This window comes from Ambystoma mexicanum, chromosome 9 (assembly GCF_040938575.1).
Source record: "Ambystoma mexicanum isolate Mex_15411 chromosome 9, UKY_AmexF1_1, whole genome shotgun sequence".
In the NCBI taxonomy this organism is placed as follows: domain Eukaryota; kingdom Metazoa; phylum Chordata; class Amphibia; order Caudata; family Ambystomatidae; genus Ambystoma; species Ambystoma mexicanum.
Window position 1 is genome coordinate 804,470,736 of NC_090931.1, and position 13,048 is coordinate 804,483,783.

Consider the following 13,048-nt stretch of genomic DNA (forward strand, 5'->3'; position numbering starts at 1 on the left):
TATGTCACTGTTCACTTTGTGTACATTTTTGTTTAGGTAGTGTTTTACCTTGCATGCCACGCTGACTAACCGCTAGAAGATAGTTTGCTTAAACCTCTTGCAAAGCCCCAAGGTCTTTATCACTGCACTAAATACTATATTGATGGGTATTAGTCAGCATTGTCGCACACACTTTGAATAGGGGTGGAATGTAGTGATACACAAAATTGCAACCTTGCCAATCAGGGCTTTAGATGACAGCATTAGCCGCTGAAAGCCAATAGTGTATTCAAAGTATGTGCCAAAAATGCTGACAGTAGTCTGTTGTAGCACTTCCATTATGCAGTAGTGAGCTACAAGGAATATGCAGGCCTAGTAGGAGTGATAGGTCACATTATGCAGGCAGGGTGAGGGCCCCGAGCTCTGTAGCTAATAGACAATATTGGACTGTTTGGAACATTATGGCACCTATATAGCGCTTAGATAGCCAGTCTTAAGCGCTATGAACACTAAACTATGAGTGCATGTCTTTTAGAGCTTGCTCTAATAGGGTTAATACATCTCGGCTTCCCTTAGAATATTCTGCCTCTCTAATCTCCCTTTCTCTGGGAAGGCACTGATAAGACATTCCTGAGCTTTCGCGCAGATGGGCTCCAGGGAGGGGCTCAGAAGAAGGAGCACAGTGGAAATTAACAGAGTTGGGTTTTTTCCATGAGCCAGCCTATATTTTGCACAGGGAAAGTTCTGGAACTGTGCGTCATGGACGGACAGCACGAGATTATAAAATATGCATGCTCACATGACTCAGGTGGGAGATCGTCCTGTGGACTTGGTTCGAGCAAGATCAAGTGCCCGGAATTGGAGCTCTGACGGCACCCAGCAGCGCTGTCCTCTGAGCGGGGCTTGTTACAGCTAGCTTATGAGGGCCAGGGTCTCCCAGTGCTGATTGAAGGGGCGTAAGACTGTGTTTCTCTATGTTTCTCTATGTTTTTCTAAGTTCTATATTTCTCTATATTTTGCATTTCTCTAAGTTTTGTGCTTTGTAATCTTCTCTAACTTGAATCCCAAAATGTATATGAAATTCACTGTTTAGAATAAATACTAAAACTGATTGAAGGTGTAATTTGTCACTAGCATGAGTTCACTGCTCAGCACAATAGAACCTGTATTTTGGGCTGAATTGGGTATTTTTTGCTCTCAAAGGGCTGGCCCCGAGGAAGATTTTGCCCATATCAAGACAGGGTCAACCAGCTCATCTTCCACAGCCGGAGGATCCTCTTCATGGTCGAAATTGCTGCACCCTGCTGTAGTGGTCCGGATAGCCATCTGAAGAGCCTCTCCTGTTTTTAAGGAGCGCACCTTTTATTCACCATCCCTGCTGCTGGCTTCATCCCTGAGTAGTGCAGACCCCTCCAGACGTCGTCCTTCTCGTCACCACGACCGAAGCACCAGGAACCGTGGGCCTGCAGGAAACTACCAGGAACAACTGCCGTGGCACCAGCTTCTTCATTGAATAAGGTACTGTGTTCTGCTTCGAGCAACTAGGGTGAATTCCTTTTCTCCTCATCCAAGGCTTGCCCTTGTCTTCCCTCCTTCTTATAACTTTTGCTTCCTGTGTTGACAATATCCAAGTACTCCTGGCAACGTTGAATCTTGAACTATCTGTGTGTGATCCTCGACAACAGGAACCCGGTTCCACTTGACAATGTCTCCGGCCTATTGACTCTTGTATTTCTGTCAACGATTGTTCTCTGATTCTGTCCTGACAGTGCCGGTCTCTTTAAGCATTTCTTGCAGTCATCATGCATATGTCTGGTCTCAACCAGGCCCTCCTTCCCTCCAGCTGTCTTTGCGCCCCTCTCCCGCATCACTAATTTACTAACTCGTATACTCAGTGCTCTGGGGAGCTGTCATTTAGCTCCTTGCGCCTTGTCCCACACTGCGCTTTCTCAGGCTATATCTCTCACACACACCACAAATGTCTGCATCAATGCATGTTTTTCAGTCTTTTGGATCATGATGCAGGCAGCCTGAGCAACATGTCAGACACCACTCCTGCGGATTGCATAGCAAACCCTGTGCTATGTCTTGGCCTGAAGAAGGCTGGCACCAGAACTACATCTGACCAAAACCTCGACTTCTACGAGGCTGAAGACAATGAGGGATTCTACAGCCTCATGAATGAAAAGTCCGACAATCATTTGACACCATTCCCTGTACAGAGTTTTCCTCACAAGGGACACCACTCTTGTTCCTTCAGGCCAGTAATCCTAGTACCATCAAATTGGAGTCGCTGCGCTTGGGAGTGTGAGGAATCTGGCATGAAGTGTAAACACAAGTGATGCGTTTAAGCCTGGTATTTTGAATGTGTTCTTTGGAGCAATGAGAACAGTAACAATATTATCTATGGTGTTATGGGGAGGCGTACGTGCCGAGTATTTAAGATTGTATAGTGCACTCGGGAATTCGCACTGCAAACCACTTCAGATTAAGTTTTCAAACTTGTATAAATTCAGACAGTGTGAAAGCATCTGGCGCAGCCAAACCCTCGAGGTCTTTATCGGTTGCAGTGTTTCCCAATCGCCCGCAGAAGCCCTGCCTACAGACTAGAACAACCCAGAAACGTGTAGAGAAAATAAATTACCATTCATGGGCCGCGCAACATGTTTAAGCAGCGCTTGCAGCAGCTCAGCCCGAGGGGGGGTTTCTGCTTGTTCAAGGCTCTTAACTCTTCCCAATTATTCTCCAGCTGCAGTAATCCAATGGAAAACTGCGAGAGCGAATTATAGTGCACATCCAACCAGACATGCTCTTTTGAGCCAATCAGAAATGACTTTACAGCGCCCGGCACTTCCGGCCACTAAGGCATTCCGCGATAAAGTGTCGAGAGATAGGGACTTTGGGGAGAGGGAGGACCGGGGTGTGGTGCATCCTGAATCAGAGAGCGAGGCGTGGCCACAGTTCGCGGACCTAGCACGCCCAGCCCAGTTTATCATCTGGTTTTGCGGATATTTGATGAACGGGGAATATACAGCGAGTTGCAGACAGTACGGGACACCCCGAGCGGCAGCGATAGATGCATCGTGCACATTTCCAGAGACGCCGAATGTGGAATTGAGGGGTTCTCCTGAACTCGGATAATTGCTTTCCTCCACACTAACCCGAGGCAGTTTGTGGAACTTTCCATAGCTGCTGCAAACTTTCCTGGACGCTCGGGGGGTCAGGCGATAACTTGTGCCCCTCTGCGGCGGTGGAAGCAGCTGTCCGTGACGTCCGGAGGAGTTTGGGTGTACCCCGGGCGCTGCTCTCTGTGAGAGCTCGGACAGGATGGCTCGGAGCCGCACCCCTGCTCGCCACCCATCTCCCTGGGCATGGCTCGCCCTCTTGCTGCCCCTGCTGTGCCCCAGCACAGCTTTCAACCTGGCCGTGGACCGCCCCATGGTGTACACCGGCACACAGGGCAGTTACTTCGGGTTCGCCGTGGATTTCTATGTACCCGATTCTAGCTCGTGAGTATTTATTTTTTTATTCCCCCTGTGCTTGTCTGTGGCTCCCAGAAGGGGTTATTTGGGTGCGTCACATGTAGCACAGTACTTTCTGTCCATGGATCTGTAACTATGTTACGTGCATGGCCCTGGGGTCTGGTTTTCGTCGTCTGATAGAAAGTAACTTCGGGATTCGCCAGCCCGGGAGTCCAGCTCACCGCGGCCTGCTTAGGAGAAAGTTGGAGACCGAGTCCTAATGCTTGTGATGGCGAAACCTGTAAAGAACCGAGGGAAACGCCTGAAAACAAACCGTATCTTTTGAATACCTGAAATGCATTACGAAATTGTCACACAGTGCTCTTGGGGACCGGGTGCAGAGGGCGTCAAAAGATGAATCGTTTATGGTTGTCATTCATAACACTGAGTGCAGAGCCCCAGGGAAGAATGGGGAACCCTGCCACTGTGTAAATAGAACACGTTCTCGGTGTGTTTTGTCCAGCTCTGTAGTAGTAATCTCGTGTGAGCACACGGAGTTCATTATTGACCTCGTCTCAGCCAATCGGAATGTTAAGAGAGCAGTCCATAACATCTGGTATTGACTGCATTCTCACTTCCCAAAGCAGACCGTGAAACAACAATGCAACGTTGGGTCAAGATATTGTTGACACATACACTCCCTCTCTGGGAGGTTATTTCAATGCAACATTCAAGTTAACACAACAAAGGGAAGGCTAACGACGCATGGGGAAATGCTTTCTCTTTTTTAATGAGAATTAATTTACTTTTGTTGCATCTAATGCACTTTAGTATTAAAACGTTTCCAGTTCAACCACGTTTGCAATGAAAAGTCTTAATTTATGAAGACAACCATGTTATTTTAATATAACCACATTTAATTTACGAAACCTGTTTGCTTTAGTTACTATTTATTTTTTATAACTAAGCACTGAAACTCCAAACATGCATTGCCCTTACCACGATGTGCTAATATCCCTACAGACCCTGAGAGGAGTCATTTACTCTTGAGATACTGACCCTTCCCCAACAAACGCCCTTGGCTTTGCCTCGGGCCATAACCTGGTGGCAGGTCATTATACCACTATAATGAACCCTCCCTCAGTCAATAAGACTATATAATGGAATATAGGGAACAACGCAAAGATGCGAACGCTCTTTATAAATGGTACTCATTCATGTTGCCATTAGTATATGCTCAGTTGACCTCTGAATCTATCCATTTTTAGGGAACGCTTATAGACCTTGATGGAAAGTGGTGAAGGCTGAAACGCAACCATATTGTAAACTTGAAATTCTAGTAAGGAATAAAAAGGACTTTCCATTGGAGTGTTTTCAAAGTTATGGTAGGAGTCCTTCAGGAAATGTTGGAGATGACTTTGGCATAACTCCTGAACCATCCTTGTTTAAATCGCAGCACCCTCAACCGGGTACGACGCGGTTCTCAGAAATTAAGCCCTGCTCGATACATAGTTGCAACTTTCTTTTCCTCTTGCACATATGGAATTTCTTTAGGAGCCAGAGACCAAAATGTATATTTGCCTCTTCTGAGGCAGCAACTCCTTCAAAGGCGATAGTTTATCTTGTGTAGAACCTCTGCCAGGCATAATGTAAAGGCGTTGCAAGTCCCTGGTACAATAAATTAGAAATACCCTATTTCGATGAGTAAATAAGCGGCTGCCCATAATCCCAAGGGGAGACCATTATCAAAATCCAATTGTTTCAGTCGTAGATCCTTAGATGCTTTGGGAACTCGGATCCTATGGGTCCACCAGGCATTTTGTGCTGCGTCTAAAGAGGATAACCGGAAGTCCCATCTCTGATCTAATGGCGAAAGAACAGGGTACAACCTAGAAGGTTACATCTCCCCTTTCCAGTGCTGCTCCCTGATGAGCAGATTCCAGCGGGGTGGAATGAGGGAAATGCGACCATGCAGCCAACCTCGCTGAATCTTGGGCCCACTGGCATCATATCACCCATGCTGTATCAGTTTTACATCCAAGTTCGCTTGCCTTTTGGGGCTGGTGAGCCAAACGCTACCACGGCGGTCCTCCCAGCTTTTTACTGTAATTTTGATTGATGAAATTCTAGCCCTGCTATCGGTGGGAGCGTTTTGTTTAGCATTGATGAGCTCCTGTAACGCTTTTACACGGCAATCCTGAGGTGTACAAAGTGTACAAATGCTTTTAGTCCAGACAGGAAGTCGGATGCTTGCAATGGGCTGAGGGTGGCACCACTTCTTATTAAAGAGGTTTCAGTGTTTAACCGTCCTGGCCTCCTTGTGAATGCCATGCCCCTTTGCACAGTCGGCTTGCGTTGATTTCTATTCACCCCCCCCCCCACCCCCCGCCTCTATTTTCATAATCTTAGGCTGTAGCTAAGGAAAGAAAGGCATGCTTTCGCCAGGGGACTCCCCAACCTAGCCAAGTGACAAAGGCCAACTGTAGTAAGAAGTGTTAGAAAAAAGCTCTTCAGGAAAGGCGCCAGGGGATTTCGCAGCTTAACGATTATTCCAGCGGCCAGTGAACACACAAAGGCTGCATGACCCTTGTATGTGGATGAGTTGAATGGGGAAACTTCTTTGAGCTAGGCGATCGCTGTTTTTTTGTCTGTCAGCGGAGCTACAGTAAAGCCATATGAAAGACTATTTGGCTGCCATGGGGGTTCTTTGCATTGGGAACTTTTCATCGAGGTTCTGCTGGATCGGGGCGTAATGTAAATGAAAGGCCTAAAAGCCTTGGGTTAGGCTTTTAGGCCTTTCTTTTGTCACACGTCATTTTCAGCCCTTTGTATAGCGTAGAGGGGGTGGATTGAAAACTATGATTCTGTCACCCCATTCCCCTGCAGTCTGCCTGCGTTTTGCCCCAGCAAAGGAATGCATTGTAAATGCCACCTACACACGATCTTACTAGGGCTTGTGTCATTCAGCTCATGCTGGGGGGAGCAAGAGGGGAAGTGCCAGAGGGAGGGAAGGGGGAAGTGCTATCAGGGCAGCATTGCTCAGTTCACTTCATTTGCACAGTGCAGTGCGAAACGGTGGCACACAAGCGTCAAGGGGAGCATCCCCACTTTGGCTGCTTTCTTAGAGAAGACCGACTTCCTGTACCCAAAAGCAACATTTGGTGTTGCAGAACGTCCGATGTGGTGCCAGAGGGTCTAGAAGATTATCTTGTGCTACAGCCCCCCCCCTCCCACCCCCTGAACCTGAGCAGCTGCAACACACCCAAACTCTTTAGTTTAACAGCCTGAGATCGTGTTGTGGCCTTGTGGCTCCTACAGCCATAGACTGCTTCCTCTCTTTTTGTGTAACTGTTTTGGCCTCTTTGACTAAGGTGTTGCAACAACACTGAAAAGTTCTGCAACTACAAGGAGACCCCGCTAGTGAATTTGTGTGTGTGTAAAATATATATATATATATATATATATATATATATATATATATATATATATATATATATATATATATATATATAATATATATACACACACAAATCGAAAGGCGGTGAAACCTCCCATTCCTTTTGAGCTGCACTACCTTCAATTCGGATTCCAAATAATTCACGGCAAAATGCAGAGAAATATGATAGAGAAAACCAACTCATAAACTGCTAATGAATCGTAGAAAATATCAGCTTTATTGCGCTATATGCAGTTTAAAAAAGCTTCCCAAAAAATGATCATGGGTGCCAGAGAGGCTGACTGATGCATTTCGCCACACTCCTCTGGCTTCTTCACAGTAACTCCTATATTTAGGGAAGTCCATTTGAGCAAATCACACCTTCCAGCGATGGCTACTTGGTGGCGCTGTTGAAGTTCACCTCCAGTTCTCAGCCACAAAAGCAAGGCATTCCTACTTTCACATTTCAGGTGAGTGGGTTTTTTCAAAACTTTTTAACCCACCATAACCTTCTTGGGTGTGTGATATTTTTTTTTTCTTCAGTGTCCTTTTTCTCTGTGTAAACCCTTAACCTCTGCACTGGAAGATCGCCTGGCTTTGTACGCTACCGGGCCATCCGTTTTGCTGTGCGAGTACCGTACACTAAACATTGGCTGCCATTTTTGTCTACAGCTCTGCTGTGGCAAATTCTGAGGGTTATCCTTGCTTATAGTGAAAATGGAGAAATTCTAAGAAGATATTATTTACATTTGTTAATTATTGCACAATTTTAATACTTATTGGAGGAAGCCCATCTCAAACAGTGCACACAATATTAAGGGTTACGCGTCTGTCTGAAGTTTGATCCCTCTAATGTGGAAGTCCCTATTCTCTACATCGCTTTCTCTAGTTCGATAGTCTAATAACGACCATCTGTATAGCCATTGAATACAGATAAGCAAATGCACTCCCTGTCCCTTTCAAGAAAGCACATACCCAAGGCGTACACCTCCTGTCAATCATGCCCACAATATCTCTACCCATATATTTTGATTCTATGAAATGATAGAGGTGCAAATAAATCCAGAACGCTGTAATATTTCAAGTAACATTTTGGAGAGATTCCAAACTCTTTTCACAAATTGACACGTTCCGTCTTGTCCACCAACTGGCCCAGATATATAATAGGCACCTCTTTCCATAGCAAAGCACTTATCGTAGGCAACAATTGTATTCGCCCAAAAAGGAGTGATTTTTTTTTTCTCTCTCCATGAGGTCTGACCCACTATGAAATCGGTTGAGTTCAGTGCATTACCAGTCCACCATCCAATATTTGTTTATTCTTCCCAACTCGGTACAATCATGAAATGGTAATCTGGGGATGAACATTGAAATCAGCAATCAGTGTGCTGAGTTACTCCTTTGTGTCAAATTTATGGGTTTTTGTATTGCAATGTCCAATGACTCCCTAATTTGTTGATGATATCCTGTTTTGTTTGAGAGTGTGCTATATTCAAGAACAGTCAGTTCCTATTTTTTTAATGGAAGATCCACACAATCCCCTTTTGTTTTTACTGTCACGACTTTTCTGTTTGGGACCAACGCATGCAACGGGCCAAGTCGGGTGCTTTCCAAAGCTTTTATTCTGATGTGAAGGGCAAACCTTGTGCTGAGCCCATTTTTAAGATTTCATAGTTGAAAAAGTACAGTTTGCAAATTAAATGCAACAATAATGCATCACCTGACTGAATTGTCCATGCATGTCTTTGCAAAACCATTCGTTTTTTAATTCTTCTTTTAAAAAGTGTGGTGACTGAAAAATAAATTCATTCTCTGAATAAGTGAGCCCTAAAATCAGCCCCTTAGTCGAGTTGCTTGGGAAAATAATCATTGCAAATTATCTGGAGCGTTGCAGAAGCGATGCGCTGTCCCTCAATGTCCCAAATACAGTGGTTTCAGTGGCGGCACTCGGTGTAAATAATCGTCCTAACCCTTTTGCCTGCAAAAACTGGAAGTGTCATCAGTCCACCACCACTACAGCGGGAATCATGAGGTTTCCGTCTTGGAAGGTTTCCTGTTGCTGTTGATGGCTTTATTGCTAAAACTTGTCACAGAGGAGTTTGATATTTATTGTTCGCTTACCGAAATCGACCCACTATTTTGTTTAGTTCACCATACTCTAGATTTATATGTACCAAGACAATTTATACTGATGTCATTAATTCTTATCAGGTGTCCTGTCCCTATAGTTACCCGAAAAAGACGATTCTAGTTTTATTTGGTTAGCATCAGTTACATTTTGCCACATTTTATGTTTCTATTTTCTGGGAATAATGAACATTTTAATTGTAAATTGATCCACAGTTCAGACTTAAACTCATCTCTTTTGTAACGTGCGGGACCAGTCACTGGATCAATGGTGTACACGCCACATATGAATGTATTTTACAACGATCGCAGCCATTTTAGAATCGCTAATTGAGGAATAAAAAATTGATGGCTTACTGTATCGGTGGCTAGTAAGTGTAAACTAATGTGATATATCGCATTAAAAAAATGTGTTGTAGTATAACCACTTCTCTTCTCTGCATGATGGTGAGACCGTTGTCACATAATTGCAAACTGTTGCAGGACACCTGTGTTGAGTTGTCAACATGGGTTACTACATAACATTTAAAAGTATCCCACATGGTGTGTTGTATTTTTCTTTAGGTATATCCAAGTCAGGGCAATTATGTGTAATACCTAATGAAAATATTAACTTTGATTCATCAAATAATTTTTGATCTACTCATTCTGCGATTGTTCAACAGTAATGCCAGTCTCTGTGTTTATGTGCACCAGGGAGCAGTAAGCTTGACCCAAATTCCGATCAACATGTTATGTCTGTCTTAATGATACATTACTTCTAAAAATACTCTGAATTCGGAGTCCACATTAAGTCCTTCATTACAAAACACCCCAAAAAATATGTTGGGTTTAAAAAGGGTGAAAACCCCATTCACCTGAAATGTGAAAGAGCGATGGTCCATTTGAGCCAAGTCATACGTTCCACAAAACCACCTATCGGCCATCGCTGGAAGTTCCCATCCAGTTCCGAGCCACACAAGCAAGGCATTTTGGGTATGCAAATTCGCCAAAATGGCAGATTTCTTTTTCTCCGGGAAATTCTTTGTCTTGGAGGGCAGTGCTACTTTTCAACCTAGCTTAATCAACCCAAGACAGACATTGTGACCGCCCTTGGCCAAAAGTTCAAAGAAGACCACATGTCCAACTGCTATTCCACGGCCCCTTCTCTGAGTGGAACCAAATTCTCGTCAAAGCCTACACATCTGATGTTAATGTAATTTTTTGATGTTTGTCTGTCCACTGGGTCACCAAACGTTACTTGGTCACCTGTTCTTAATTCCTCTTAAGAATTCTTGTATCCCGTAACCACAAGAACATCAAATTTGTAAGCTTTGACGAGATTTTCGATGCATGCAATGTTATTTCAGTAAAATATGCTGCTCGCTAAAACTAAACACAGTTTTTAAGTTGGGAATATCAGGTTCTAAGTAAAGGGGCAGAGATTTGTATTTAAACTGTTTATTTGTGTATGCAATCTCAGTACATTATACAGTCTGTATCTTATCAACAGAAACTCTATTGATTACATAGCATATGAGATACAAATTTATAATAATGAACAAAAAGGTAACCTAGAAAAAATAAGAACAGGGCATCCTAGATTCCTTGGCTAGTGTCAGTTGGGGGACAGTTCACGCCTATAGTGCGTCCTTATCTCAGGGCCATCCTAGTAGTAGAACCATTTCGAGCAGGTGGGGTGGAAGGAATCATCGAGGGCATCGCATACAGGTATAATTCCACACAAATACATGATCAGAAAGAATAACCCAGCAATCCAATGATCACAGGGGTTTGTCCTCTGATGGGTGGAACATCTCCAGTAGAAGAGCGTTCCATGCTGCCACATTGTCCGTGCGCTCCCATAATCCAACTTTCAAAGCCATATACCAAGCAGTGGTCCCTACTGCACTCCACCTTGTAATGTCTTTGTACTGTAGACCGTATTGTGCCCCCCCTTTCAACACGCAGGCCATTGCTATGCATTGTTTAGTAAAACGCATGCAAAATCCATTAAATGAATCGCATGTCTATTTTTTTTCCGGTTTGGGGTATGCGCATAGCAGGCATTCCACTGTATCTCAGCCGGGATTTAGGGCGATTTGCGTTTAACTGATGTCTTGGCGACTGATTTGCGTTCTCAATTACTTTAAATGGGGATACAGATAGAATTGTAACGTATTCAAATAGCAGGCATTTCCCATTATCAACAGTTTTAAAATTGCAGCATGGGTGCAATGTGAGTTGAAAAACATAGAATGGCTGTATGTCTCAGAAGCAACACCTGACCATTTAAAAATGAGTGTGAGCTGCTTTTTTAGTTTTTTTTTATTTTATTATGCGTTGGTTTATTACAAACCTTTCATCCATAAAAGACGAAACCCACCACCCTCCACTTCATTTCCAAACCCAACAAAATACAAAAAAACGTAGGAACAATCCTTAGTTTCCCTGCATCATTAAAACAATTTCCATAAAGTTCTACAATTTTGAAATCTCAATTTAAGGATGAGTGATGGGGAAAGCCTGTTAAAGTACCAGAAGGCAAAGCCATGGACATGATGGTATGAACCACGAGAAAGTGAAAATGTAAAGTACAGTTTGGTTTATGTTCTCCCGCTATGCGCATTTTAAAAATAGACTGCTCTTATCCGGCAAAATCTAGGAACCAAAGTGTACATATTTATTGCTGCAACACTCGGACCATCCAATTTATGAGAAGGCAGTAAGAAAAAGACCGCCTGGTAACATGAGAAGAGTTGAAAGACAAAAAAAGCAGCCACCCCAAGCACCAGGAAAAGTTTAGAGTTCTTTCAAATGTCCCATACGTTTTCAGAAGACCTCCTTAAAGGCACACAGTTTAATATTTAACCCGTCTGCCACTCATTTGAAAAATATTTTAAGAGCTACTAATAACTATTGTAAATGCACCACAAAATGATTGCAATATTTAGAGTTTGTGTCTCCAATGTTTTGACATGAATACCACTAAATCATGTGTTGTCTTTGTAATGCTTAATTCTGATGTTCATCTTTTTTTCTAAGAGCTTCGGGTTTTTTTTTTGGGCTTGCACAATTCAACCTAATGGTGAGCATTTGGGTCCTCGGGCCCCCAACGGAGCTCGGTCAACGGGCCGATCTTACACCACATGTCAAACAGCCACGTGTTGTAATAATTAATTCTGGTTTCTCTAACAAGGATAAGCAAAGCTACAATTCACAGAATTAAAAGGGGAATGGTGGGGTCAGGTTGTCCACCCTTATCACATTTCCTGGGCAGAATTTTCTGCATAAAACGGCAGATGTTTTATAATTCTAAACTTCAGGAATTCTCTGCCAGTTTTAGAATTCGCCTGCAGATTTTGAAATGTATGGACAGTTTCAAGAATTGCCCCTCTGTCACTATAGAATTTGTCACTTTGCAAAAATATAAGACATTGGGCCTCATTATGACCCTGCCGGTCTGGAAACAATGGTGGCGGTAAATCCGCCGCCACCGTCGTTTTTCGGACCGGCTGATTCAGAGTTCTGCAGGTGGGAGTTGTAAACTCCCACCAGGTCTGACCTTGCGGAAGAAACGCCACCCGCCTGCAGGCAGACATGGAAATGCCAGCTCCGTCATAGAAGGAACCAGTGTTTCCATTGTCCCCATCCCCATGGACTCGTCGAATCTGTCAAACAGCGAGGCTCGTTTAGCTGCGCCCGGCGATACAAAAACGGCTGGCTTATACCCTGCGGTTACAATTGCAATGGCAACAACAAACCACGTTAACCAAAGTGAGATCAAAGGAAGTTGTGGAAGCGGATGGGAGGTTGGTTATATTGAGGCGGCTGATAGAGAACAAAGAAGTATGCATTGTGAATACATACGCCCCTAACCAAAACACGACGGTATATTTTAGGACGTTGTGTACCAAACTCAGTGTGTGTGGGTGGTGCGATGATCTGGGGCGGGGATTTTAATTGTGTACTGAATCCTAGGGTGGACAGGTCGGATGATAGGACGGACAGGCCCAACCCAGCGGCTAAAGCATTGCAGACGCTGCTGGAGGACTTTGGCTTGCTA

At 44.0% G+C, this 13,048-nt stretch overlaps 1 protein-coding gene across 1 annotated transcript in view; it reads left to right on the forward strand.

Moving 5' to 3' along the window:
- The first annotated feature begins 2,828 nt into the window (after nucleotides 1-2,828).
- Nucleotides 2,829-13,048, forward strand: part of ITGAV (integrin subunit alpha V) — an 800,372-nt gene continuing 790,152 nt past the window's right edge. The window contains exon 1 of the mRNA XM_069615781.1: nucleotides 2,829-3,488. Within this exon, the coding sequence (XP_069471882.1) occupies nucleotides 3,307-3,488 (182 nt within the window). The 5' untranslated portion in view covers nucleotides 2,829-3,306. The remainder of the gene's footprint in view (nucleotides 3,489-13,048) is intronic.